The sequence below is a fragment of the Bidens hawaiensis genome, unplaced genomic scaffold (genome assembly GCF_021521415.1).
Source record: "Bidens hawaiensis isolate Kalapana, Puna unplaced genomic scaffold, B.hawaiensis_p1.1 tig00055061_1, whole genome shotgun sequence".
NCBI lineage: Eukaryota > Viridiplantae > Streptophyta > Magnoliopsida > Asterales > Asteraceae > Bidens > Bidens hawaiensis.
The window spans coordinates 55766-80343 of record NW_027499941.1 but is presented as its reverse complement, the minus strand read 5'-3'; the positions used below and the strand labels follow the sequence as shown (position 1 = coordinate 80343).

Below are 24578 nucleotides of genomic sequence, written 5' to 3'. Positions count from 1 at the left end.
GTATCCGCAACTGCGGGAACAGGCGGGGTACTTCACCATTGGGAGGCTTTCCCTGCGTGTATAGCTTGCGTACTGCGCGTAAGATTCTATGAGCATGGTGGGTCCTGCGGGAGCAGATGGTCTTTGCGCAGACGTCCCTGTTCAAGGTGAGTCTTGCGGGACCAACTGGTCTCTGTTGGGACCTACCTCTTCAAAAAGAATGAAATGTCACTCAGTTTGGCAATATCATAGCTAGTTTATTTTAAATATTTTAGTTTTAGTTATTTTATTTTCTTTTAATTAATAAAAATGTGTTTATATATAGTTAATTATCATTTACTAACTACATTTATACTCATTTACGGCTCAATGGCCTTCTCACAAAAGCAAACCGAATCCAACTGAACAATATCGGTGTGTTTAAATATCTATTTTCTTGACACTCTGGAATAAACTTTGTTAAAAATCGAGTTACAATTTATATTATATTTTTGGTATCGTTAGCTATACAGTGTCGATATTGTATTGATACCGTGACAAACAAATCGATTCCCACCGAACAACATTGATGCCAGTATTGATATTATCAGAACCGGTATTTGTTTTTATAGTTTTTCCAACTATTGTTGAAAACATAATTATATTTAAAATAGAGTATCATGATGAACACGATTCCAACCGAACAACATCGATACCAATATCACCATTATCACCACCTACATCGGTATTTATTTTAAGGTTTACTATAACAAGTACCGCTTTAACAAACTAAAACGATACCGATCAAACTGGAGCAGCTTCATGATGGGAATCCCACAACTTGTTCAAAGGGTGTCTCCATGGACATTATTCTAGGGGTAAAGTAGTAATTTCAGTTTGTGTAATTGTAGGAGGTAGATAGGGCTATCTACATTTGATTGGCTAACAAATGATCGTTAACATTATGGTCCCACACTCCGAACATCGTGAGGCCAATAGCAAACTAAGACCTTAGTGAAACTTGTCTTCGAGAAAACTGAAAAAAATGGCGGTTGCAACCACTGCTACTGCTTTTCTTAAGACCGTTGACCGTCGTATCTCACCAGTCAACTCTCCACCAATCCGTCCACTGTTACCCACCAAAAAGTCTTCCAGGATATTAGCCATGGCTCCGAAAAAGAAGGTAAACATTATAAACACAATATATTATCAAAGGCTTGCATAATTCCCTTGATATTTAGTTGATATTTTTAATTCAGTTTCGGTTTTGGTTACTTAATAATGTAGAGTTTTTAAATTTTGGTATTTCGGTATTTGGTGCCGATAGAAAAAATGTAGAGTTTTTATTGGGTTTATTGTACCGGTACCCGGGGTATTATGTAGTGGTGTCCAGTGGTAAAGCTTGGACATACACGTTGAGGGGGCGGACTCAATATGTAAAAAAAATTCATAAATTAGTGGGGGGCTCAAAATTTCGGTCGTAAACGGGTAAATTTACACTATGTATAAAAATTCAGCAGAAAAAGGATACATTTACACTACCGAGCATAAAACGGAGGGGCCTGTTAAACTAGAGAGCGTTTTCACAAGTGACAAACTGATAATCAAACCGAAAACTAGAACACGCAACCGACTGTAATTGTTCAACTTCTTCAAAACGAACAGGAAGAAAATAAACAAATAAAATTGACTGCAAGCTATTGGTTAATGAACCAAATTAATAAACCAACAGATGGCACTTTCTTATATACGATAAAGAAGAATTTAACAAATTGCTTTAGCTGCAAGCAATTATATTTGACACACCAGGTTGCTATTTGACAAACAAATACTTCGAACTATTTTTTTATTAAGAAAAGACAGACTGAAAAACTTAATAAAACAAACAAATAACCAAGGGTTTATATAACACCCTAGTCCTAGTCCTAGTCCTACTGGTATTCAAATACATAATTTGAACCAACATCAAATAGAACTATCAAGATAAGACTAACTTATCTATAATAATAAATGAATTATTATTATATTAAATCTCCTCCAAGCCACCCCACGAGATTTTACCGAACCGCCCTTAATGAAATAATATCGCAACGTTTAATAGGGCCGGCCTCAAAATTTCGGTCGGAAAAGAGTAAATTTACATTATTTATAAAAAATTTTGGCCGAGAAAGGATAAAATTACCCTACCGAGCGAAAAACAAAGGGGGGGGGGCTCAATTTTTTTGTCAGAAATAGGTAAATTTACACCATGTATAAAAATATTCGACTGAAAAAGGATAAATTTACATCAACAAGCGAAAAAACAGAGGGGGGCGGGGCCACCCCTGCCCCCAACTAAGCTACGCCACTGCTGGTGTCTGCAACATGGTTACGGTTTTTGGGACGTTTTGTATGTTTTGGTTTTGGTATTATGGTTTCTTGATTACTAATGAATTTGATGCGAGTTTTGGTTTCTTGATTACCCATGGACCATGGTTATGATTTAATATGATATTATCAGTAGGGATTGGGAAAAAAATACAAAAGCGGGTACCCTATCAAAATTCTAATACTGGTACCAGAACAATACATTCTGTGGTGGTGTTATAAAAATCACTAGGAGCTAGTTAGGGGGTGGGGTAGGGACTAACATATATAAATTTTCATATATATATTCCAAATTTTATATGTAAAATTTTCAATTTTGAACGATTGTAGACAAATAGGGATTAATCGGGCACAAGTCGGTGAGGTAGGATTAACGATTAATCAGGGATTAACTGGCGACTAGTCGGGATTTTTGCCGCACTAGTTTTGTTTAAAACCGGTACCAGAATTCAATTGTCTTTCTAAATTTGAAGTTACATGTTTTTTTAACTTTTTTTAATGTTTGGTTAGTTTGTAAGTTAGTATTGGGGAACATTTTTGTTTATTTTGTATGTTATAAATTTCGTAAACCCGGATTGGAACGGGTATAAAACTAGTTAAGTACGATTGCAGGTGAACAAGTATGACAGCAAATGGAAAAAAGAGTGGTTTGGGGCAGGGTTGTTCTTCGAAGGAAGCGAAGAAGTAGAAGTGGACGTATTCAAAAAGCTGGAGAAGCGTAAAGTATTGAGCAACGTCGAGAAGGCAGGGTTGTTATCAAAAGCTGAAGAGCTCGGGTTTACTCTATCTTCCATCGAGAAATTGGGGATTCTGTCAAAAGCTGAGGAGTTAGGGCTGCTCAGCTTGCTTGAATCTGCGGCCGGATACTCTCCTGCCACTTTAGCATCAGCTGCGCTGCCAGTTCTGGTGGCGGCGATACTAGCAGTTGTGTTTATACCGGATGATTCTACTGTTTTGGTGGTGGTGCAGGCAGTAGTAGCGGGTACGCTTGTTGCTACGGCAGGTGGATTGTTTGTTGGTTCGATTGTGTTAGATGGATTACAGGAAGCGGATTAGAATTGGATTGTGAATAATGTATGTTTGTTGTGATTTAAATTTGTTACCAAGGGGTGTGATTATATTTGTCGTAAGTTTAATATTATGTCGACGAAATGATTAGGATAATTAATCAATTCTTGTTACTGTCATTGCTAATACCTATTTTTCAGTAACAATGGGTAAGCAAGTTGTATGGTTGAACTGTGAAACTAAAGAATGATCAATAATCGATGATGAATAGAATGATGTAGGGGTTTTTTCTTACAATCTTTAACCCATAATCGATGTGAACGATTAAAAGTGATTGACGGCAACTTTGAAAGCGAATCGGAATAATACATATAAGCATCTCTCAGGGATTGGTTTGGATTATTTAGCCTATTTAAATGGACCATGCATGAGGCCACTAGAATGATGTAATGCATCTTTAACTTTCTTGAAAGTATGGAGCCGGACGCCACAGTGGACGGTGGACGGATACCCCCCTCGAAGGCATTGGGCATGTGAATGAACCGATTTCCAATATAGACCGCACTAGTAGTTGATTGAAAAACAAAGTTCATTATTTAAAAGGAAAGGCTTTTGCTTAAATGTTAATGTACGTTTGATTGCCATTGCTTTCCGTTGTTATATGTAAATTCTTGTACGATCTGCATTCTTTACACGTCTGCTCAATATTACGATCTAGGATATAAATAGAAATCAACTGAATTTGTTTTTGAAAAGTAATCATTTCCTTATTGTATGTCATATATATCAGGAACTGTGGATTGATGATGACTCTTTAGACTCCTTTGAGTATTCACCACACTTTTTATCTGTCATTATATTCTAGGCATGAATCAATCAATTTAATGTAAGCTGTCTAAGATTCATTGCATGGTAGTTTAGTGGGATATGATACTGATGCTTCTTTTTTTGCTTTAATTGGGAATTTATTCTTCTTAGTTATCCAATTATTCTTTCCCTTTTTGGAAATAATTCAAATGCATCTTTGCAGATAATCACATTTTGAAAGATTATCATGCTTCAAGTGTTTTCGCTTACCCTACCATTTCGGAACCACTTATTTTACTCGATTAGACATTATTATTTTATGCGAAGATAGTTTTCTGGATAAGTATGTGTCTATGTGACTTGGATCTCACAACAGATTTATACTTGAAGGAATTGGACAAAGGCAAATGAGTATGAAAAGAATCCTATATAAAACAGGCTCCAGATTCTTTCTGTTTGGACTTTGGAGTTTCATGGCTTAAGAGCAATGAACATGAACATCTTATAAGGTCGGATCATATGACAAACGAACATCCGAAGGCCTAATTTCGAATCTCATGTTTTTCACTTACTTCATTAACTTTTTATTATTCCGTTTTAGTTATAAAAATGTGCAAATCATTGACCACATTACTTTACATGTTTGCTTAATTATGTAACTTCAGTTAGCAATTATCAATTCTAAATTTCGAGATTTGACAATACCTACGAAAATTTAGAATTTTTTATGTAAAAGATGTTGGACATAATTTCGGATTCCAAGACACAAGTTGGTTATGTGAACTTGAGGAACTAATGCTGACAAGTATTTCATAATTTGTTATGTTTTTTTAATTACAACATGTTTTCCTAATTGTTTTGTTATTATAACTCGTAGTAGCAAGTTGGAGTTAGTCTATATAATCCAAGTTATGGTTAGACATTATAAAACAACCTAGTTAAGGTTCATCTAGAGAACATGAGATACAACCGAATTAGGGATCATCAAGAGTCAAACCGAGGTAGAGTTTGAGTTATATTTTCTGATAAATATAAACAAGAGTTAGTCGTTTACTTCGTGTTTGTTTATCAATCAGGACTTGAAAAGAAAGTTCGATGAACTTGTTTAAATCTACAGTATTAACAACACCGTGCCAATAACAAATCATGATAAATATTTGCAATAATATTAATCGGCTTCACTCTAAGTATACAAAGGAACATACATGATCACTAATTGCAAAATAGAAAATACCTGAATAAGTTGCATATCTCACTAAATTACAAATACATAAAATACATTTAACGCCTTAGAATATCATACTCCAGTTGACTTGCAAAGCATTTGTGTGTCATTTGAACCACTGGTGCTTTTTGGTCCATATTTATAGGATCTAGCCCACATCAAATAAACAAGGAAGTTAATCCCACTAAGTACACACATTAGCCAGTAAAATCTTTCAAGATGATAATGATTTAAGTTACTCCCATAGAGCCATGGCATGTGACGGAAAGTCCCCGTAACATGGTTCACTATAGACACAAGCACTGAGCTAAGATAGTAACCCATTGCTAATGAAGCCCAGGAAAGAGATGTAGCCAATGATCTCATGCTAAATGGCGCCTCGGTGAAAAAGAAGTCCATCATGCCAGCTAAACTAAAAAGATCAGCTGATCCAAGAAACAAGTATTGCAAAGAAACCCAAAGGAAAGTAATTGGCAAAGGTTCAGTAGAGTTCATTAAATTTTCCCGATGAGCGACTTGTTTTCGTTTGATTTCAACTAAAGCGGCGACCGCCATCGCCATGATGGATAGAAACAACCCGATTCCTATTCGTTGTAAATGAGTTATACCCATTTCTGTCTTGGTTATCTTTCTTGCAAATGGGATTATAACATGGTCATACATTGGTGCAAGTATCATGATGAAAATGACTGGGAATACAGGAAGAGAAGCTGGTGGGACGCGTAACGAGCCGATTTTAGTGTTCATGGTTGCTGCTTGTTGGACAGAAAAGGTTGAGAGTTGAGCAAGGCAGCAGTTAAGCATTATGGTTGACATGAACACTGGGAAGATTTTGAGGACAATCTTAACCTCTTCCACTAGTTTAATATTGACCTTAAATGTTGGAAAAGTAGACTTATTTGTAACTGCTCGGTCCAGTAAACCGAGTTCTTGTGATATGCTTTCGTCTGCTTTGCGGTTTTCTTCCTGGTTCGATGTGGATGATGAGTTTGTGCTAACTACAGCAGTTCTTGCCTTACTTGAAAATGTGTTCAAAATCGCTGCCGCAAGTACCTGTGTAAACAACTTTGCACTTGAGTTTCGGTTAGCCGAGTTTAATATCTATCTGTTATAGTTATTAACATTTATGTGTTTGTAAGGGATTACTATTTTTATCGTTATCACTATTTCGTTAACTTTCCCATCGTAAGTTTTCATTTATTCAATACGCATTTATTAGCGATTATTCCATCTTTATCTTAAATAATAGGATATTTATTATTATTATTCTTTTTGAACTTTTAAACTTTAGAGTGTGGGTTTCACCGGAAGCAATCTCTCTATCCCCTAGGATAGAGGTATGGTTGTTATGGTATTATCTTTATCAGTGACGAAGCTTGGACGAAGATGTCGAGGGGGGCGGACGAAAATACGCATTAAAAAAACTGTATACAGAAGGGGCCGGGATCAAATTTTTGGTTGAAAACGAGTAATTTCACACTACGTACAAAAAATGTCGGGCGAAAATAAGTAAATTTAAACTTTTGCGCAAAAAAACGGAGGGGGGCGGGACCACCCCTGTCCCCAACTATCCTTCGCTACTGCTCTTTATATATATAAAGAGATCTAGTTTCAGTTATTCAATACACAAAAAATATTATTCACTAATTTTTTAGTTTAACGGACTTTTAAAAGGTTTGATTTTAGGAGATGCATGTGATCTGGTGATATAACCGGACGAGCTAACGTGCCGCAACGTTTTTGTGACATGACATGTGAAAACTGGTTTTAATTAATTACCAATATATATGAAAATGGTACCTTACAAATGGTTGTAATAGAGCTTCCTGTAGGAAGTTTGATCCTATAGAAAGTGGAACCAAGTAGAAATATAGGGATAGAGATGAGTATAGCCATGGTGGAAACACCAAAGCCCCACTGCCATCCTTTATTATCCTCAATCCACACTCCAAATGTCACTGCAATAAGTGCACCACAAGCAAGGCAGAATACATAATAATTAAAAAAGGATGATCTTTGTTTTCTTCCTTGAGTGGTTTCTTCATCAAACTGTTCAGCTCCATGAGATGGAAGGGAACCTTTTATTCCACCAACACCTAATGCCACCAAATATAATCCTATGAATAAAACCGCTTCTTTACCGCCTTCAACTTGTTGGCACTTATCATTCCCGTTGCTTGATAAACAGCTTTCGGGGTTCAATGATCGCGTGTGCGCTTGTAGTGTGAGTATTACAAGACCCTGCAGTGACAAAAGTCTAATCTATTTATTCAACATAGATGCATTTTAATTTCTTTTGACTTTTAGTTTTCTTCTATTTTGTTTATATATATATATGATTTTGTTTTCTTAGGGCCACAATGCATGGGCAAGTAGATTTTGAGACAATAACTCAATAAGTGCTCAGTCCATAAATCTTGTGGACTTTATATTTCTATTTCTTGGACCACACATGTGCGACGGCCATATCCAAAAACAAAACATTTAAATAAAACCGATCGATTTTGTTAGATTTTAATTTATCATGTTCAGCCATGATCTTAAGATGTAGTATTCCCACTTCTTGGTTGCCTTTTCTCCAGGGAACTGAATATATGTCTATACACAAATATACACATATATACGGATATATACACGCATACATAGTTAAAAGTTTCTTACCGTGAGTTCAATTGTAGCGCTTATGAGATAAATGCAATAGGTGGTGAAGAAAGCATCAGCTAAGAAGCCACCAAGGAGAGCAAGAAGGAAGGCTGTGCCCATAAAATTGCTAACAATGTTTGAACATCTTGATGGAGAAAAGTGCATGAATTTTGATAAATAGAGCACTAGGTTGCTCGCATTCGCCAAATATGCCAAATTCTCCAACACCTCCACAACTATATATATGTTGAACACAATTAAAAGAATAAATTAGTTAAATATATATACAAAATCCTAATCATAACCTCGTTAATGTCACCTGATCCAGTTGGTTAGCATGGTATTAATAAACAGGTCCATGCTTAATACTAAAAATAATTAAGATGACTCTTCTAACGATAACCTGCTTACCTAACACAAAAGATGCAGCACGTATGCCACCGTGTTGGCCTTCCATAGCTGGCTTGTTTCTCCAACTGACATACCTGCTGGATTTGCTTATTTGGCATTCTTCATCCTTCATTAAAACCATCACAAATCAAAATATTATCATGAGAACTAGAATGTGGTAGTAAAGAAAAGGCAAAAAGAATAATTAGTCATACCATAATATTAATGTTCTGCAAACAAGATGATCATTATCTGCAAAAGAATATATATTATGCTTCAATCTTTTATTTGTGGTTAGAGAATGATGATGCATGGAACCTTATTTATATAGGGGCCGGGGGGTCGAACCCACCTGGAATGGTCTAGACATTTTGAAAGTGATGGCATCCTCTAATGCTTTCAACCGAACATACCGCTAATCTTTTAAATAAGTATTGTTTTTAGGAAAAGAAAACTTGGTCTGATCCTTTAAGTTGGTTTGGTGGTTTCTAAAATGAATTCTAAAATTGAGGCTTTTTACAAAAACATAAAATAAAATAAATAAGTATAAGTATAAATATATTAATTAGAAACAAAGGACTGTTATTCATAATGAGATTTATTATGTGAAGTTCATATAAAGATGTATTTTATAGCCACACTAATTAGTCTAACCTATGGATTTTTACTAACACATAATGTATATTGTATTCACAAGTGCTTCTGTTGCCTTAGTTTTTCCTTGGCGTATATAGGTTGATAGGGGAGCATATAGTTACTCACAAGGGGGGTCGTGTTACTTTTCTAGTTTCTTTGTTATTTACTCGTTTAGTTGTCACCTACAGTTTTCGCACCACCTCTATGTGACACCTGGTGTGGTAGTTTGTGGGCATTTTATGTTGTGGATGCTCTAATAATAGACCTAAAAAAGTGGCACGTAAGCTTATGCGGTTATGCCCATGATATATGAGACGACTTTGCCCATCTCACACTCAAAAAACGCTGTGTTATCTCTCTTCTCCATCTCTCAAACCCCTTTTCAATATTCTTGCACAAGAACGTACATCTTCTCTCGCTCTTTTCACATTATTCACTCTCTTCTAAAACTATAAAACACTGCCTAGTATATATAGATATATATATATATATATATATATATGCATTTACATAAGAAAAAAAATAGTTGTCTCGTATACAAAACGTACTCCCTCCGTCCCGGTCAAAGTGTCTTAGTTTGAAAAACACAAAGTTTAAAGTAGATTAAATTATTGTTTTCTTTGTTTACCAAATGGCAATAATGCCATTAGAAAATGGGTCAATCAATATTGTTTATTAATGTTAATTGTGTGCATTTAAGGGTAAACTTAAAAATTGACTAATAAATTTTGAAAATGAACATTTGTAATGAGACAAATAAAAAAGAAAATATGAACACTAGCTTTTAATGGGACAGGGGAAGTAGTAAATGTATATAGTCATTCATGTTATAAGTTGATATTATAAGTTGGTGGTACTAAATAGTAAATACCATCATATCGTTTACAAGTTGATACTTTAAAATCAGTTAAATATTTGTGAGCACAAAACGTTTGACATGCTCTAAAGTTTGTGATTAAAATTTCCTTTTTGTCACTAACCAAAATGTTTCAAGCCTAATGAAAAAAAATGAAATAAAACAAATAGATGAATATTCTCACCACCACTAGCACCATGTCATGTAATCTCCATCGATCCTGATTGTTCATACTTGTACCCCTTTCCTAACACCGTCATAATTACGCCGATCTCCTTGCCGTGAGGGGCATTTGCGGGCCACAAATATTGATGCTTAATGGGATGTTACCATGTTACATCAAATCATTGTATGTACGTTTTCTTCATTACCAAACAATTCGTGAAACTATGGCAAACATGATTATGAAACCGTCCAAACTTGGTGGACGGGAGAGGCTCATATTGTGGTCGATCGATTTTATAATGTAAACCGAACCAGAATCGACTTACTGATGTTACGCCTTCTAGATAGTGACAAAATTTCATTGATCATATTATTATCTGTGAATACTAATTACAACTTTTACAAGTAAATTAGTAAATTTCCTTATCAATGTCCTTGTCACCGGAAAATTCTAGTGTTGGTGTTACTGTTGTACCTTCCAAACGTGTTTTGGACCAGTAGTTTCCTGTTCCTAGCCAACCCATGGGTTTTATCCATGGACCACTTGCGGTACGACATTAATTATGAAGGGTCATTAGCTAGATAAAAGGTATCTATTGACTTTTTTTCACATAATATAACTATCATACAATATCTGAGTTATGATTTATGAAGTATGAACTAACAAATATGTTACATATGACTTACAAATGCATCCATCTTAGAATGATGGTGTCTAATTAATCACAAACTAACGTCTGTAATCAGCAAACCTACATGTTTCTTGAGCATTCGATTACGTTAAGTTGTTTTCACTAAGAGGGTGCGTGTTTGGATTGCTTAAGCAAACTGAGTTGTCTCGTTGTATAATCAAAACTAATTAATCAGTTTTGAGCGTCTGGTGAAACCGTTTATTTGATATTTTGGAGGTCGAGATAATTAGTTTGAGCTGTGGTTTATCCGGACTGGATGCATCACTCATAAGCATAATCCCAGACACCCTCTTAACCATGTCTAGTTTAATTTAAAAGTGTTTATAGTTCATATAATTGTTTGATTATTACTGATAACCCAATATTTTCTATATATATAGTGACATTTTACAAAGTGATAAACATGGAAAAGATACAATGAAATAAATAAAAATGAGTCAGGCTAAACCTCCCTCCCTCCCTCCCTCCCTTGCTAACCAATACCCCTCCCCCCCCCCCCCTCCCCCTCTAGAACTTTCATTTCCCCTTAACACTTGAAATTGACATGTTAGTCCATGTTATTTTATTTTATAACTCTTTCAAAATATCAAATAAAAAACTATAAATTTTTATTTTTGTTCTACAATTTTTTATATATATTTTTGTTATTGATTTTATTATTTTATTTCTTTAAGATCTTATTAATTAAAAGTTTGCTTATATTTTTGTCATCAAAAAATTTTGTATGTTTTCTCTAGCTAGTTTTTTATTTTTATTTTTATAAAATGTATTCAAAAAAATTTGATTTTTTATGTTAGGTTTGGATACAAGAGATTAATGTTACGTGAGAAAAGAGCCAAATTTGTTTATCAAGTTGTATGTTATGTAACATTTTTATTTATAAAAAATAATATGATTTTTTTATAAAAGAATGTAAACTATCTCTTAATTTAAAAAAAACGCTCTCCAAAAAGATTAAAACAAGTATAGGAAACAATATTAAAACAAGAAAAACAACGTTTCTAGATAAGAAGAAAAAAAACGTTTTTCTAATTAAGAAAAAATATATTTTTATTAAAGGATTTTAAATATACATAAAAAAGATAAATAGAAAAAAATTGTTAGATAAAAATATAAAAAAACGCTTTTATAAAAATAATAATGATAATAATAAAAGATAACAAAATGACAAAAGAAACAACAAAATTAAGAGTATAAATCGTATTATTGTAAAACTTGAGGGAGAGGGTATGGTTGATAAAAATAGATGGAAGGGAGTACATTTACCCATAAAAATATTTACTAAAGATAATACTATCATCTAATATTCCCACACAGTTTGAGTGGGGGTATGTTAGACACTCAAACTGGATCGAAACTCTTGATATAGTCGTCGTGGCAATCCTTTCATGATAATATCAGAATATTGATAGATGGTTGGGGCGTGTAGAATTCGAACATGCCCAAGGCGAACTTTCTCCCGTACATAGTGTATATCATTGTGCATGTGCTTTGTGCATTGATGTTGGACCTGATTTTATGATAGGTAGACTGTAGAGATAAGGTTACAAAAGACGATAGTGGCTCTTTGCAATAGCATATGTATCTCAAATAAAAGGTATATATCATAACCATGTAGTTTTGGCCATCGCAGCCACACCTCGATGCTCAGCTTTGGCACTGGAGCGGTTAATAGTTGGTTTTCGCTTAGTCAGTTTAAATGACCATGAAATTAAATTATTTCCCATGAAGTTTACGCATCTTTAATTGAGTTACTTATGATGGAAAAACATCCAACAAGTTGTTAAATGCAAACCAGATCACATGCCGGTTTTTGTTATATCCTCGATGATATCGCTGATATAACATAACGATATTGAGAGATTAGGGTATGTTTGATGATGGTTATGTTTGTGTTGAAGATACTTAATTAGTAGGTATCATATTTGATAGATATTTTAGTGTAATACGTTGACATGTTTGACCAATGTGAATCATAATATCATCAAACAAGTCATGAGACGTGTAGAGTACGCTTGTTTGAGTTCATGATAGTTCTTAGGAGCGAAGTCCCTAAGCATGATGGTTCCAAGGGGGTTCGGGGTAGCATCCCTAATAGCAAGGTCCAAAGGGCGGCATCTGGTCCAAGGGGTAGAGCCCTGGCTAGTTTATTGTCATCTGGAAGTTCAAGCTCGTATCATTCATTATTATCCGCATCTTCTTAATTCACTGTTGATCCCTAAAAACACTCTAGTAGAATTTCCTGATGAGAATTGTTGATCCGTGTAAATTAGACTTCAAGATGACAATGAAAGAAGAAATGGATAACTATAAGTGATACGAACTTGAACTTCCGGATGGCTAAACAAGAAGTTATAGATGATAACATGTATAGACGTTGGCGGGCCTACACTTAAAGTAGGGGAGCACCATAAAGTTTTGGTTAAGCACTCCGGTCACCCTCCTCAATGAAAAAAATCTTGGATCCGTCATTATAGAATCAATTTACAATATAGAACCGTTTAAAACATCATAATACACTAGTGCATAGTGTTGTTAAGATATAATATGAGAGAGAATTATAGTTGATAAGCCGCTAGTGGTTTTTTCGATTCTCTACTTAAAACTAGATTCGTGTTTAACGATCGTTAAATATGTGGATTTCTGAAGTTATGCAATAGCATATAATTAGAAGATTCCAGATCAATGTCGCATTTTCGAAACTGGAGGATGTAGAATAATGAAAACCCCGTAAGGTGTAATGTATTATTGATCAACTATATATAGATGTACTATTAGATAAATACAAAGAAACATAATCAAATACAATCTCCTAATTAAAGTAGCACTATAATACTAAAACTCTAATAATATATTCTATAATATTCTCTAACATTCCCCCGCAGTCAGAACGGTAGGAAATCGGACGCTCAGACTGGAGCGCAAAGCTTGTGAAGATACTCGATCGGCTGTCATGTAGAGCAGGAACTCGATCGGTTGTAGGATCTAAGAAGATCGGCAGCGTCTTGACCGTAGTCAGGCGGCGGATAGGGATGATGATATGAGCTTCGACTGCAACTGCGGGAGCTAAAACTGAGTCGGCCGAAGCAACGACTTTACAGCACAAGGGCAGCATAATAATAAATAAAAACTACTTTTTTTTCGACAGAATTACAAATTTTGTCCTTTAAAAAAAGCCAAATTACGGTTCGTGTCCTTTTCTAAGTTTCCTTGCAGGCGGTGTACTTTAAACTTTTTTTTTCTACATGTTATGTCCTTTACGCTAACTGGGTTAGAAAAACTCAGTTAAATGCCCTCACGTGAGGCGCATGTGAGGGCATTTTTGTCTTTTCGTCTCTACCTGCAACTTCTTCTTCTTCCTCTTCTTCTTCTTCATTTTTGTAGATCTCAATCAACTCTGTTTGACCTCCAGCAGCCACCATTCACTCTCCAGATCTCAATCAACTTCTTCTGACATTTTGATTCTTTTATTATCTTTATTATTATCACTATGGCCTCCATCTCTCTCTCTCTCTCTGTTGATATCCAGTCTACCATCACCGGCATACCATCAATCTTAAACCACGACCGAACCATCTTGGTTGTCAATCCAAGCCAGCAGAGGCTTCAGATACACATCATTACTAAGTCAAAGTCAATGATTTCAAATTATTCAAGAAGCTACACTTGAATGATAATGAAATTTATTCAAAGTCGCAACATAGCAGCGCAAATTGAAGTTCAATATGTAAAAGGTTACAACAAAACAACACAAAAAGTGCAGGTTAGTATCTTACGGCGGCGGAGAGAGGCGTCAAGACGCCACCGGACCACCGCTACCGAGGGTTTCCAAACATAACCCGGCAACTGTAGGTCAACCACGTGTTCTGCACGCCTCCCAACACCACCGCAGCACCACGAACCTTGCAAAACACCGCCACCAGCCCCCCCCCCCCCCCCGCCATCAGCACACCCCTAGGGTTTTCCAGATCGACACCATTCCAATAGCCTCTACACAACCAACCTTGCACCACAACAAAACCCTAAATCAGGTTGTGTAAAGCCGATGGTGGGAGATGCGGCGGTCGTGGTTTAAGATTGATGGTATGCCGGTGATGGTAGACGGGATATCAACAGAGAGAGAGAGAGAGATGGAGGCCATAGTGATAATAATAAAGATAATAAAAGAATCAAAATGTCAGAAGAAGTTGATTGAGATCTGGAGAGTGAATGGTGGCTGCTGGAGGTCAAACGGAGTTGATTGAGATCTACAAAAATGAAGAAGAAGAAGAGGAAGAAGAAGAAGAAGTTGCAGGTAGAGACGAAAAGACAAAAATGCCCTCACATGCGCCTCACGTGAGGGCATTTAACTGAGTTTTTCTAACCCAGTTAGCGTAAAGGACATAACATGTAGAAAAAAAAAGTTTAAAGTACACCGCCTGCAAGGAAACTTAGAAAAGGACACGAACCGTAATTTGGCTTTTTTTAAAGGACAAAATTTGTAATTCTGTCTTTTTTTTCTCTAAACTAATTATGGGAAAAAAAAGGCTAGAAAAATTACGAAGGAAAAGAATCTTCGTGAATGGAAATAAGGATATACAAAAAAGAAAAGAAAACTAAAGATTAATTAATTATTTAAAAACTGTTTCCCCGTAGGGTAAGTATTTATATCTTGATAAAAAAAATTAATGAAGTAGAATATATCTAAAGTAATAAAGCAGAATGATATGTTGCAGAACTGGTTGGGATTTGCGGCTGAAGATGCAACCAAGATAATTGAAATTTTTAGATGAACATCGGAAAATTAATAGTGTATAGGTGTCCCCGGGGTAGGACGTAACAAGAAAAAATCAGGTCAGAAACTTAAAGCTTTGAAACCATGTAGAATAATGAAAACCCCGTAAGGTGTAATGTATTATTGATCAACTATATATAGATGTACAATTAGATAAATACAAAGAAACATAATCAAATACAATCTCCTAATTAAAGTAACACTATAATACTAAAACTCTAATAATATATTTTATAATATTCTCTAACAGTCAAGTGTCAACATCAATAACATAAAGAAAATTGGATTCATATGCAAGTGGGTACTTTGGACGGCTCCTGTGATAGAGTAGAGAGGCTAAATTAATACAAGGAGCCAGCCAGGTTGTGGACCAACCATATGAACTAAAATCATATATGCAAGCTAGTCAAAAGTTCATGATAATAAAGATTGAGAATGTAATATATCATTTAGTATTTGTTAAGGGTGCATGTTGTAAACTGGGTTAGTGGTTGTTAATTAAGTTAGGTAATCAAACTTTCTAGTTAATAAGTTAATGCAAACTCAACGTTCACATGTGTTCATCTTTCGTTGTTCGTAATTGCACAACAGAAAAAAATAATAATAAAATAAATCGATAGATATCACCATACCGCTAGCTAGATCATAGGTATAAAAATTTTCCATAAATCTATTAGTTGTATGCAGGTTGTTTTCACAAATTTAAATAAAGTAGTATTTACGTCTCACACATTGCGGCGGAGCTGAAAGTTTATATAAAAAAACAAATATTTTATGTAAATCCGCGTGTTACAGCAAGGACGTTGATAATACCTGAAAGCTTATGTAAAAAAGCAAGCGTGTTATGACCAACAAAAATTAGACGTAAAAACGTTGAAATGCGATTCATATACAATTACTTTAAAAGAAATATGAGGATTCGCACAAACATCATTTTGATATAAGAAGTCGAGGGCCAAATCATTGAACAAAATGCCGCTTTCCACTATTTGGGCCAACAACAAAAGTTGAGGAGTCCACCCAAACTACCTTATACAAAAGGGCAACTACATGACATCGGGCCCCACTCCAAGTAGAGGGTAATATAATTAAAGAAGCACATGTGATAAGTCATGGGCGTTCCTAAATCCTAAGAAATAAGAATTTCTAAAAAAATAGGTTGAATGCGAAAGAAAATTTAGGTAGTGAAAGATTTTTTTATTGAGTTTAAATATTTAAATATATAAATGGCAGGGTCGTTTCTAACAAATCCTTAAAAAAAACATGTGTCGCCATCTCCCTAATAGCATCATTAGATTGCTTTAATTCTAAATGATTAAATTCTATGCATTTTAGCCGGTTAATTTAAAAAAAAAAATAAGTAGGTCATAGGTCTCACCAAACCCGGGATAACCCTTAAACGAATATAATATCTCATTTATTTGTGAAACTCTTTTATCATCAAACAATAATTTTCACGGGTCGGTCTCATTAAACCCAAACAGCTCTTAAACGGGTTATAATATCTCATATTTTGTGAAACTCTTTCATATTTGTTGCCAGTTTATTCTCTCCAACACCGAATAACTTCTTGATACCACCCACCATCGTCAACCTCCCCTCTCATGCATCAACCACGTCATATATATCAACCGCCTCTTCTTAGTTGGATTTCTCCCGAATCACAGAATGAACATCAGTTAATCAGCCACCAGTTCAGATCTAGCCGCCCCTTACCTTCTCTTTTATTTTTAGAACCATATTCCGATCAACCCATTTTCATCTTCATCAATCGTACCACCAACACACCAACCTTGATTTCAGGCCTACAACAATTGTTACTAGGGGCATATTACTAGCTACTATGCCATCTTAAATTTATAAAAGCATGCCTGATTAATTTTTTGATCTTAATGTCCTCTGATACAAACCCGCGTTAAATGTTCTTTTATTTATAAAATTTAAATGAACAATTCATGAACATAAATATACGTAAACGAACATAACTGAACAAAGCTAAACGAATATAAATGAACAAATGCAAAAAAACACAAACAAAAATAAACGAATATAAACAAACACACTTAAATGAAAACAAAGAAATATAAAACATTAAGTAGATTTATTCAATGTTTCATCCAAAAATGAACATAAACGAATATAACAAAACATAAATGGACCAAAATAGTTCCAAGTGTATCACAATAAATTAAATTAAAATAAAAAAAATACTCAATATTAGAAACGACAAATGTAGAAAAACAAAAAAAAAACCGTAATATAGAGACTAAAAGTTTGTGTGTACGTATATATATATATTTTAAATTTTTGGGCATGCCATCCCCCCACCCCCACAATATTTTAAAATATTTCGGGCCTATGTGATCAGTTTTGATCCATTTTTATTCGGCAGTTGCATGAACCACATATGGTGAGTTTCTATCCGATTTGGCCCAAATCTTTGTTTTTTCACCTCTACATGCAACTTTAACTTGGATTTCAATTTGTATATTATGTTAATCCCATTTTTAATCTTGGTTTAGTTTTTAGTTGAAAACCTAAAATTTATTTGAATAACGAGTATGAATTCAGGTTTTACGATTTTTTAGCCGATTCAACCTGAATTTTGTATTTCGATTTATATTACTAATTTTCCTAATATAGCAAGTTATTCGAATTAACTCACTCGAAACAAGTTCAAATCGGTTTGCAAATGTATTGTTAGATTTTAATCAAATAACCCGAAATCGTACACATAAGAATTAAGAACCCCACTAATCCACTATGGAGTGGACTATGGGGTAAACTTCAATCTTTATATTGGACCCAATTTCATCAACTATAACGGCCCATTAACGGATCCTGGTAATATGAGCCTAACTTTTATTTGGGCTATGGTAACAGCATCTGGGCCAAATTGGTCCACAATATTTGGTGTTTGCAATGCAAACTCCCTCGATTCAAGTCGTTAACGTTGTATAATCAAACAGCATAAATAGGTTCCATTGAAATTAACAATATAAATACATGCTAAAGTTGTTCACGGAACGAAAAAAATACCCTATTTTGAAACTTACAAAGCAGTGTTCGAAGTACGTGGTTTCACGCCACATCAGTCCACACCTAGTTTCCATGCAACCATACCACACGATCTTAGTATTTCACAATCGAACTTAGTTTATCCGTGTTGAACATCATCAAAGAGGATTAACCATTGTAAGATTGTTTAATAGTCATTTATTATCAAAGCTAATGTTTAGTAAGTTCAAACCGACTAAACATGGCCATGAGCCGTTAGATAACATAAGTTAGCTTTACACGCATTGATATTATTTTAGACTTTGTGTAAATCAAACTTTATTTTCCAACTCTTTGATTAAGTCATTCTTTGAGTCACATATTAAAACAAGCATACACTCAGCAACTTCTAACTTGTATAATAATTTATAACTAAGGGCTAAGTTATATGAAGGGTAAAAAAACACAATCGATCGCAAAATATAACACAATGCTAAGGAATATTACATAATATCGAGGAAAAAAAGACACAATGCCGAAGAATAAAAACAAAATGACAAAAATAAACCCAAACCACAATAGTTGAACATAAATTTTATAATCTACAAGCAATAAATCGAAAAGTGAAAAACAAAAATCTAATACCGTAGAGTTCAACGAGACGATTCCATTCCCGCTAATTTGAGTTCGATCAGAGTTCCTTTGATCTCCTTCTTACAACTTCCTAGTTTTAGAAGACTATTATTTAAACCCGCCCCTTGTAACTAAGTAAACTTTCTTTTACCTTATTAATTAAAAATATTTTTAAATAGTTCAATAAGACTAAAATCACCATAAACTTTATTAACAAAAGAAAACATAAACAATATGACGTAGGAATAAGTTAAATTTAAGTTAAAAAATAAATTACATGTTATCATTTTTTAATGCCTAGCTTTGGAGAAGGCATGCATCACCATAAAGCACTTGTAGAAAGTTGGTTGGTGGGACTGAAAAATAAATTTACTTTAATTCCACAAATTAAGCATGGTCGTCTGTTTTTACTCGTCATTGCACTCGTATGCAACTAAAGTACTTCTCTAATTTTAGTATAATCATCAAGTTATATTATATAATAGAATTAACTTAAAAACAATACGAAATCGTAATAAACAATTATATGAGTCAGACTATTCTGGTTTTTGGCGTTCAACGGACATTGCCTCGGGCAAGGTCCACTTGATGGGGGTTAGACCAAGGGGTTCGACCCCAAATATGAAACTTATGCTAAATAAAGGCGCAATAGTTGTATCTTAACTTGAATATTCAATATCTACTTGTTCTATATTGTTAAAATGCTAAGTAGGGTCACAAGCCAAAGTAGCAATTGAGATCAATAGCAATTTTAGTATGCAACTACGCATCAATTTTTAGATTATCAGAAGAAGCTCGGGCGATTAAGCTACAGAAGCCAATAATCAACAATGCTAAATTACCGTTGACCTGCTGACAAAGTTACTAATGTTGATAATCAAGTTGTAAATCGTTTTTATTGAATAAAGACATGCCTTCATGCATCATTGTGTCATTCCAACTATGAAATATTTTGTGATGCTTCCCCATATATAAAACAAAAGCTTTTGCTCTATTTCTAGTACATGTTTTCACAATAAATACAAATACCGTTCTTCTTTTCTTTTTGGATTATCCGATCAAGATTTCAAGAGTACAATCGAGATATTTAATCTGATGTTGATTATGCACGATTTAGAAAGATAATTTATAACCATTCAAACATAACTTTTTTTCATAAGTTTTGTTTCACATAAAATTCATTGTTCCCCTTTAAGCATAACTTAATCTCACTTTTAGCATATGGATACATAAATTTAAAGTATTAAAATTGCATTTAGACCAACAAAAAGGAAAAAAACATGATGTTATTTGAGAGCAATAAATAATCTTTTTGGTGATATATTGTATGGGTGGTGTAGAAAACATCTTGATAGTGTGAAATAGAACAACCATGTAGCAAAATCTAAAGCAAGAGTTGTTAGTGGAGTCTTGCAAGTAAAGTGATTAATTATTGTGACACAAAAGCTAGTCGATGTGAAATTCCACTGTTGGTTTTTGCGCTTTTGAGTTGAGTGGTATACAATACCAACAACCCTACATTTTGTCTTAGGCGACGGCCTAAAAACACGAGGGTTTGAGTACGGATGTTAAATGAGTTGTGTTTGTGGGATGGCAGGTCGGATGAACTTGAGCACGATTTCTATTAACTTGATTTTTTTTCTTTTATTTTTGATACTTATTGAAAATTTATAATAAGAATACGAATTTGTATGTAATAAGTACGTTTAAACTACAAAACATGAGGTTCATTGCACCTTTATTTTTTATTTATTTTTGTAACAAAATACCAAAACAGTTTAAAATTGACACTATTATAAAATTTGTTAATTTAAGACATATACTCTATTTTGTATGTATTTCACTAGTTTTGTTCAACTATGACAATCATTTCAGTAAAGTACGAGAGGTTTTGAATGCTTTTCATATTCAATGTATTTTAGGTTGTTGAAGACAACAAAAGATGTGGGATCACACGTTTCATTAGGAAACCGCCAGAATAGATATGGAAGTGTATAGATATTGTCAAAAGATAATGGACTTATAGTAACATAGGGGTAATCATCTATTTGGTTTTTAGTTTGGATAAAAAAAAATCGAACTTGATTTAGTTTGATATTCGGTTTCAATTGAAAATTTTCAAACTGAAGTGGTATACATCCTTAAGGTACCATATATCATGCATGTCCCTACACAAAATAAAGGATTTTAGAATTTTGATTTTCTTTAACGGCCAACGAATAAAAGTCTGACTATTCGGGGTAACCAATGACAAAAGAGAAGCGTATATGCCCACGATTGCAGATAGCGGTTGTTGGCCAAGCCCACCGTGTCCGTTTCTGGGGAACTCGCCTCCGGAAACCCTCAGTGGTAAAACCGGATTAAAATAATTTCAAAAACCCTCAGCCTCCAGCATAACTTTTCATTTCCCCTATAATACTAGTTGAGCTAATAAATTAAGTTGCTTTCTCTATGTCCTAAGTTACTACAAAGTATAATTTCTAAAATATATTAGTTACACTAGTCGTCCATTATTCTATTGATTAATTATGATCATGGTCCCTCGAGTAGATGTTAATTTGGAGGTACCATTAAGTGCACATGTGTACAGATGAGTGCATATTCGACACCTCATCCCCAATAACACCTCTATTTTGTTTCTAAATCCTAAATAATTTTAAATTAATATTATTTCTTTGAATTATTTTAATATTATAACTACTAAAAATGAAGAAAAAAAAAGATAAAGAGGTAAGATCTTGGCACTCTATATATAGATCCGTGCTAGGAGTGTGTTCACATTACTCGAGTAGGGATGAAAACTAGAGGTTGAAGTTATTTTAGACAGTGTCTAGTGGTTTAAGTTAAAGGGGTGTATTAAAGTGACATGTATGCAACTCCCCGCCGCCGCCGCCCCAAGTTGTTGCATGTTCTCTCCCTCCCCCCCCCCCCAAAAAAAAAAACGCTCATTAAGGTAATGGCGGAGGAGAGCTTGGCGTCTCTGCCTTGTTGGCCACAAAGTGGTTTTGGCGCCCATCTTTGTTGACTTGGCGGTCGGTTGGCACTTCTTCACGGCATCACTACTCACAGTATTGTAGGTTTTTCAATCTTTATAAAAGTAAAAGAAAGCTATATTAAAGAGACAAAATGTGAGGAAAATAATCTTAACCACAACTACGTATTCAATTTTTTTTTTAAAGTTAACGAATGTACGTGTTATAAAAAAATCAAATTGTACGTGAAATAAATTAGTCTTTAGTATTTGAAGTATAAGGATGAAACTAAAACTTAAAAGAATAATAATAAAAAGTTATAATAAATGGACTAATGTCTTGCTACATGGACCAACCAGATTAAACCACTATTTATGCTATCTTAGAATTTGTGTAGGTATCATGAAGTTAAAGTTGTGGTTTAGTTATATTGATCACTGGTGATAACTCAACTAAACTGAACCATTATGTTGACAAGTCTTGTGAGCCGGTGGAACAAGTTGTGCAATTAGTAGACTACAATTTTCTACGAAAAGAATCAACTAATTAAAGGGTTAGCACGAAGACTTACATAATGTTTATTAGTTAAGAGTCTAGTTAAGGTCAACCTCTCAAGCTAAATGTTCATATTTCAAGCAAATGACATAGTCTTGTGAAGTTATGGGTCAGATGAAAGAGATGTGTGTGTATTGTGTGTGTGTGTGCGTGCATTCATGCATGCGGTAAATGCAAAACAACTTACATTCACATATCCTGATATCCAGTTATCTCCTTAGACAAAGATAAATGTGGTTATAATTAACATCATCACTTAAATGTTTATATGTATTAATAATGAAGAAAACAAGTATAGAATGGCTAAAATTAACAAACCTTGAAGTAAAGGGAGCAAACTTAAAATTTGTGAAGCTAAGTTTTGAGGAGGTTTTGTGAACTGAAAATCACTAATAAAGTTTGGTGTTACAAAGCATAAAATCACCATGCAAGTGGGTGCTAAGAGTTTGCTATAAAAGGTGAGGATTTTCATCATCAAATTTTAGAAAAGTTTTTTTCTTTTTTGGCAAAAACTTGTAAGTTTTAACATTGTTTTTCACACTTCTATGTTTCTTCTCTCTCTTACAAGTTATTTTATTTTATTTTCAACATTACTCTTTAAAAAATAATAAGGATGAATCACATTCTTATTTCAAGTGGGTTTTATATTCATTATGTTTAGCTAATTTTCTCATCCTGGTGTTTTTATTTTCTTGAACGGCTATTTTAATTAAAATAAAAATTAGCTCAGGCAAGAAAAGAAACAAAAACAATTACAAGACAGGAAGGGAATTTTAAATCCAGTCAGACCAATTAACGATAAATTTAGTATCTCTGTAAGACCAATTAACCAATTAAAGATAAATTTAGTATCCACCAGAACAAGTAATTGAGAAGAGAGTCGAAACTAAGATCTTTTCTCCTTTCTTCCTGAGAAAAACCACTTTATTCTTATATTTCTAAATGATCCATCACGCTAATAATACTATATTGTGAACTAGTTTTCTTTTTTTCTTTCCAATAACAATTAACGAATCGAGCCAAATCATAATCCCAGAAATAGAATGATCTTGAACCACGACCAAATCAAGCTATTTGCAAATGGCTATCCAAACTCTAGTCACAATCCCACACTCACCATATAAGTGACTCATAAATTCTTCCGAATTAGAACAAAGAGGGCAAAGAACCAAAGGAACATCTATTCCTTTGCTCCCTGGGTTTGTTCGAGTAGGACTATGATTATTTGAGATCCGCCAACCCAAAATGTTTACTTTTATGGGCACCAACCTTGTCCATCGAATTTCCGTTCCCCCATCAGGAAGAATCATGTAATAGATGCGCTTGACCGAGAACAACTGTCCACATCAAAATCCCAAACCAACGAGTAATGGGTTGTTTGTTTACATCTGAATGGAACCATTCAGATGGACACATCTGATTCATTCAGACTTTAGACTGTTTGGTTTTAGATAGAAAAAAACATCTGAATAATTAAAATTTGGGTTTGAATCATTCAGACTCATGTTGTTGCTGAATTGAACATATGCTCATTCAGATCTGAATGAACCAAACAGGCCTCTAAGACTGCTTAGCTTGACCTGAGGACAAATCCTTTAGTAATAACTAAAATTGCTCATGTTCTACTCCTTCCCTAATCGACCTCTGCCACATCTTGATTTGGAGTTTGATGAGAATTTTTATTGCACTTCATATTCTTGTTTAAACTTTCTTTTAAGTTTCTTTGTTGAAATTGTAATTTGATAGAAACCTCGCCAGTTGTTATTTGGATATTGATGATTACACATTTTATGGGGGTTCATACTCTAATAGTTGACTATGGCTTTTGTTTTTTGTTAGAACAGCAAGTTTATTAAAAAAAAAAAGGACGAAACGACACAAAACGACCCACAAAAATTGT

The 24578-nt window shown here is 34.2% G+C and overlaps 2 protein-coding genes across 3 annotated transcripts; one reads left to right on the top strand and one right to left on the bottom strand.

Annotated features, from left to right (window-relative positions):
- The first annotated feature begins 930 nt into the window (after positions 1-930).
- On the top strand, positions 931-3443 carry LOC143600910 (uncharacterized). Its single transcript, XM_077078459.1, has 2 exons — positions 931-1141; positions 2938-3443. The coding sequence occupies exons 1-2, from the start codon at positions 1004-1006 to the stop codon at positions 3379-3381; spliced, it is 582 nt and encodes a 193-aa protein (XP_076934574.1). The 5' UTR covers positions 931-1003; the 3' UTR covers positions 3382-3443.
- A 1994-nt stretch (positions 3444-5437) lies between these two features.
- LOC143600909 (protein NRT1/ PTR FAMILY 4.6-like) lies at positions 5438-8853 on the bottom strand. 2 transcript variants are annotated; one of them, XM_077078458.1, is made up of 5 exons: positions 8614-8853; positions 8420-8525; positions 8027-8244; positions 7166-7606; positions 5438-6418 (listed from the first exon to the last, which is right to left on the bottom strand). In XM_077078458.1, the coding sequence occupies exons 1-5, from the start codon at positions 8614-8616 to the stop codon at positions 5438-5440; spliced, it is 1749 nt and encodes a 582-aa protein (XP_076934573.1). In that variant the 5' UTR covers positions 8617-8853. The 2 variants fall into 2 exon arrangements, with proteins under 2 accessions (XP_076934573.1, XP_076934572.1); XM_077078457.1 differs by lacking the exon at positions 8614-8853 and having other exon boundaries at positions 8420-8600.
- Positions 8854-24578: the final 15725 nt, after the last annotated feature.

Bases quoted from the DNA above. Each gene is read 5' to 3' on its own strand.
- LOC143600910 (XM_077078459.1), top strand. From the start codon at position 1,004: ATGGCGGTTGCAACCACTGCTACTGCTTTTCTTAAGACCGTTGACCGT. The intron at 1,142-2,937 runs GTAAACATTATA...GTACGATTGCAG, and splicing joins CCATGGCTCCGAAAAAGAAG to GTGAACAAGTATGACAGCAA.
- LOC143600909 (XM_077078457.1), bottom strand. From the start codon at position 8,540: ATGGTTTTAATGAAGGATGAAGAATGCCAAATAAGCAAATCCAGCAGG. The intron at 7,607-8,026 runs GTAAGAAACTTT...TTGTCACTGCAG, and splicing joins GCGCTACAATTGAACTCACG to GGTCTTGTAATACTCACACT. The intron at 6,419-7,165 runs GTACCATTTTCA...TTGTTTACACAG, and splicing joins CTATTACAACCATTTGTAAG to GTACTTGCGGCAGCGATTTT.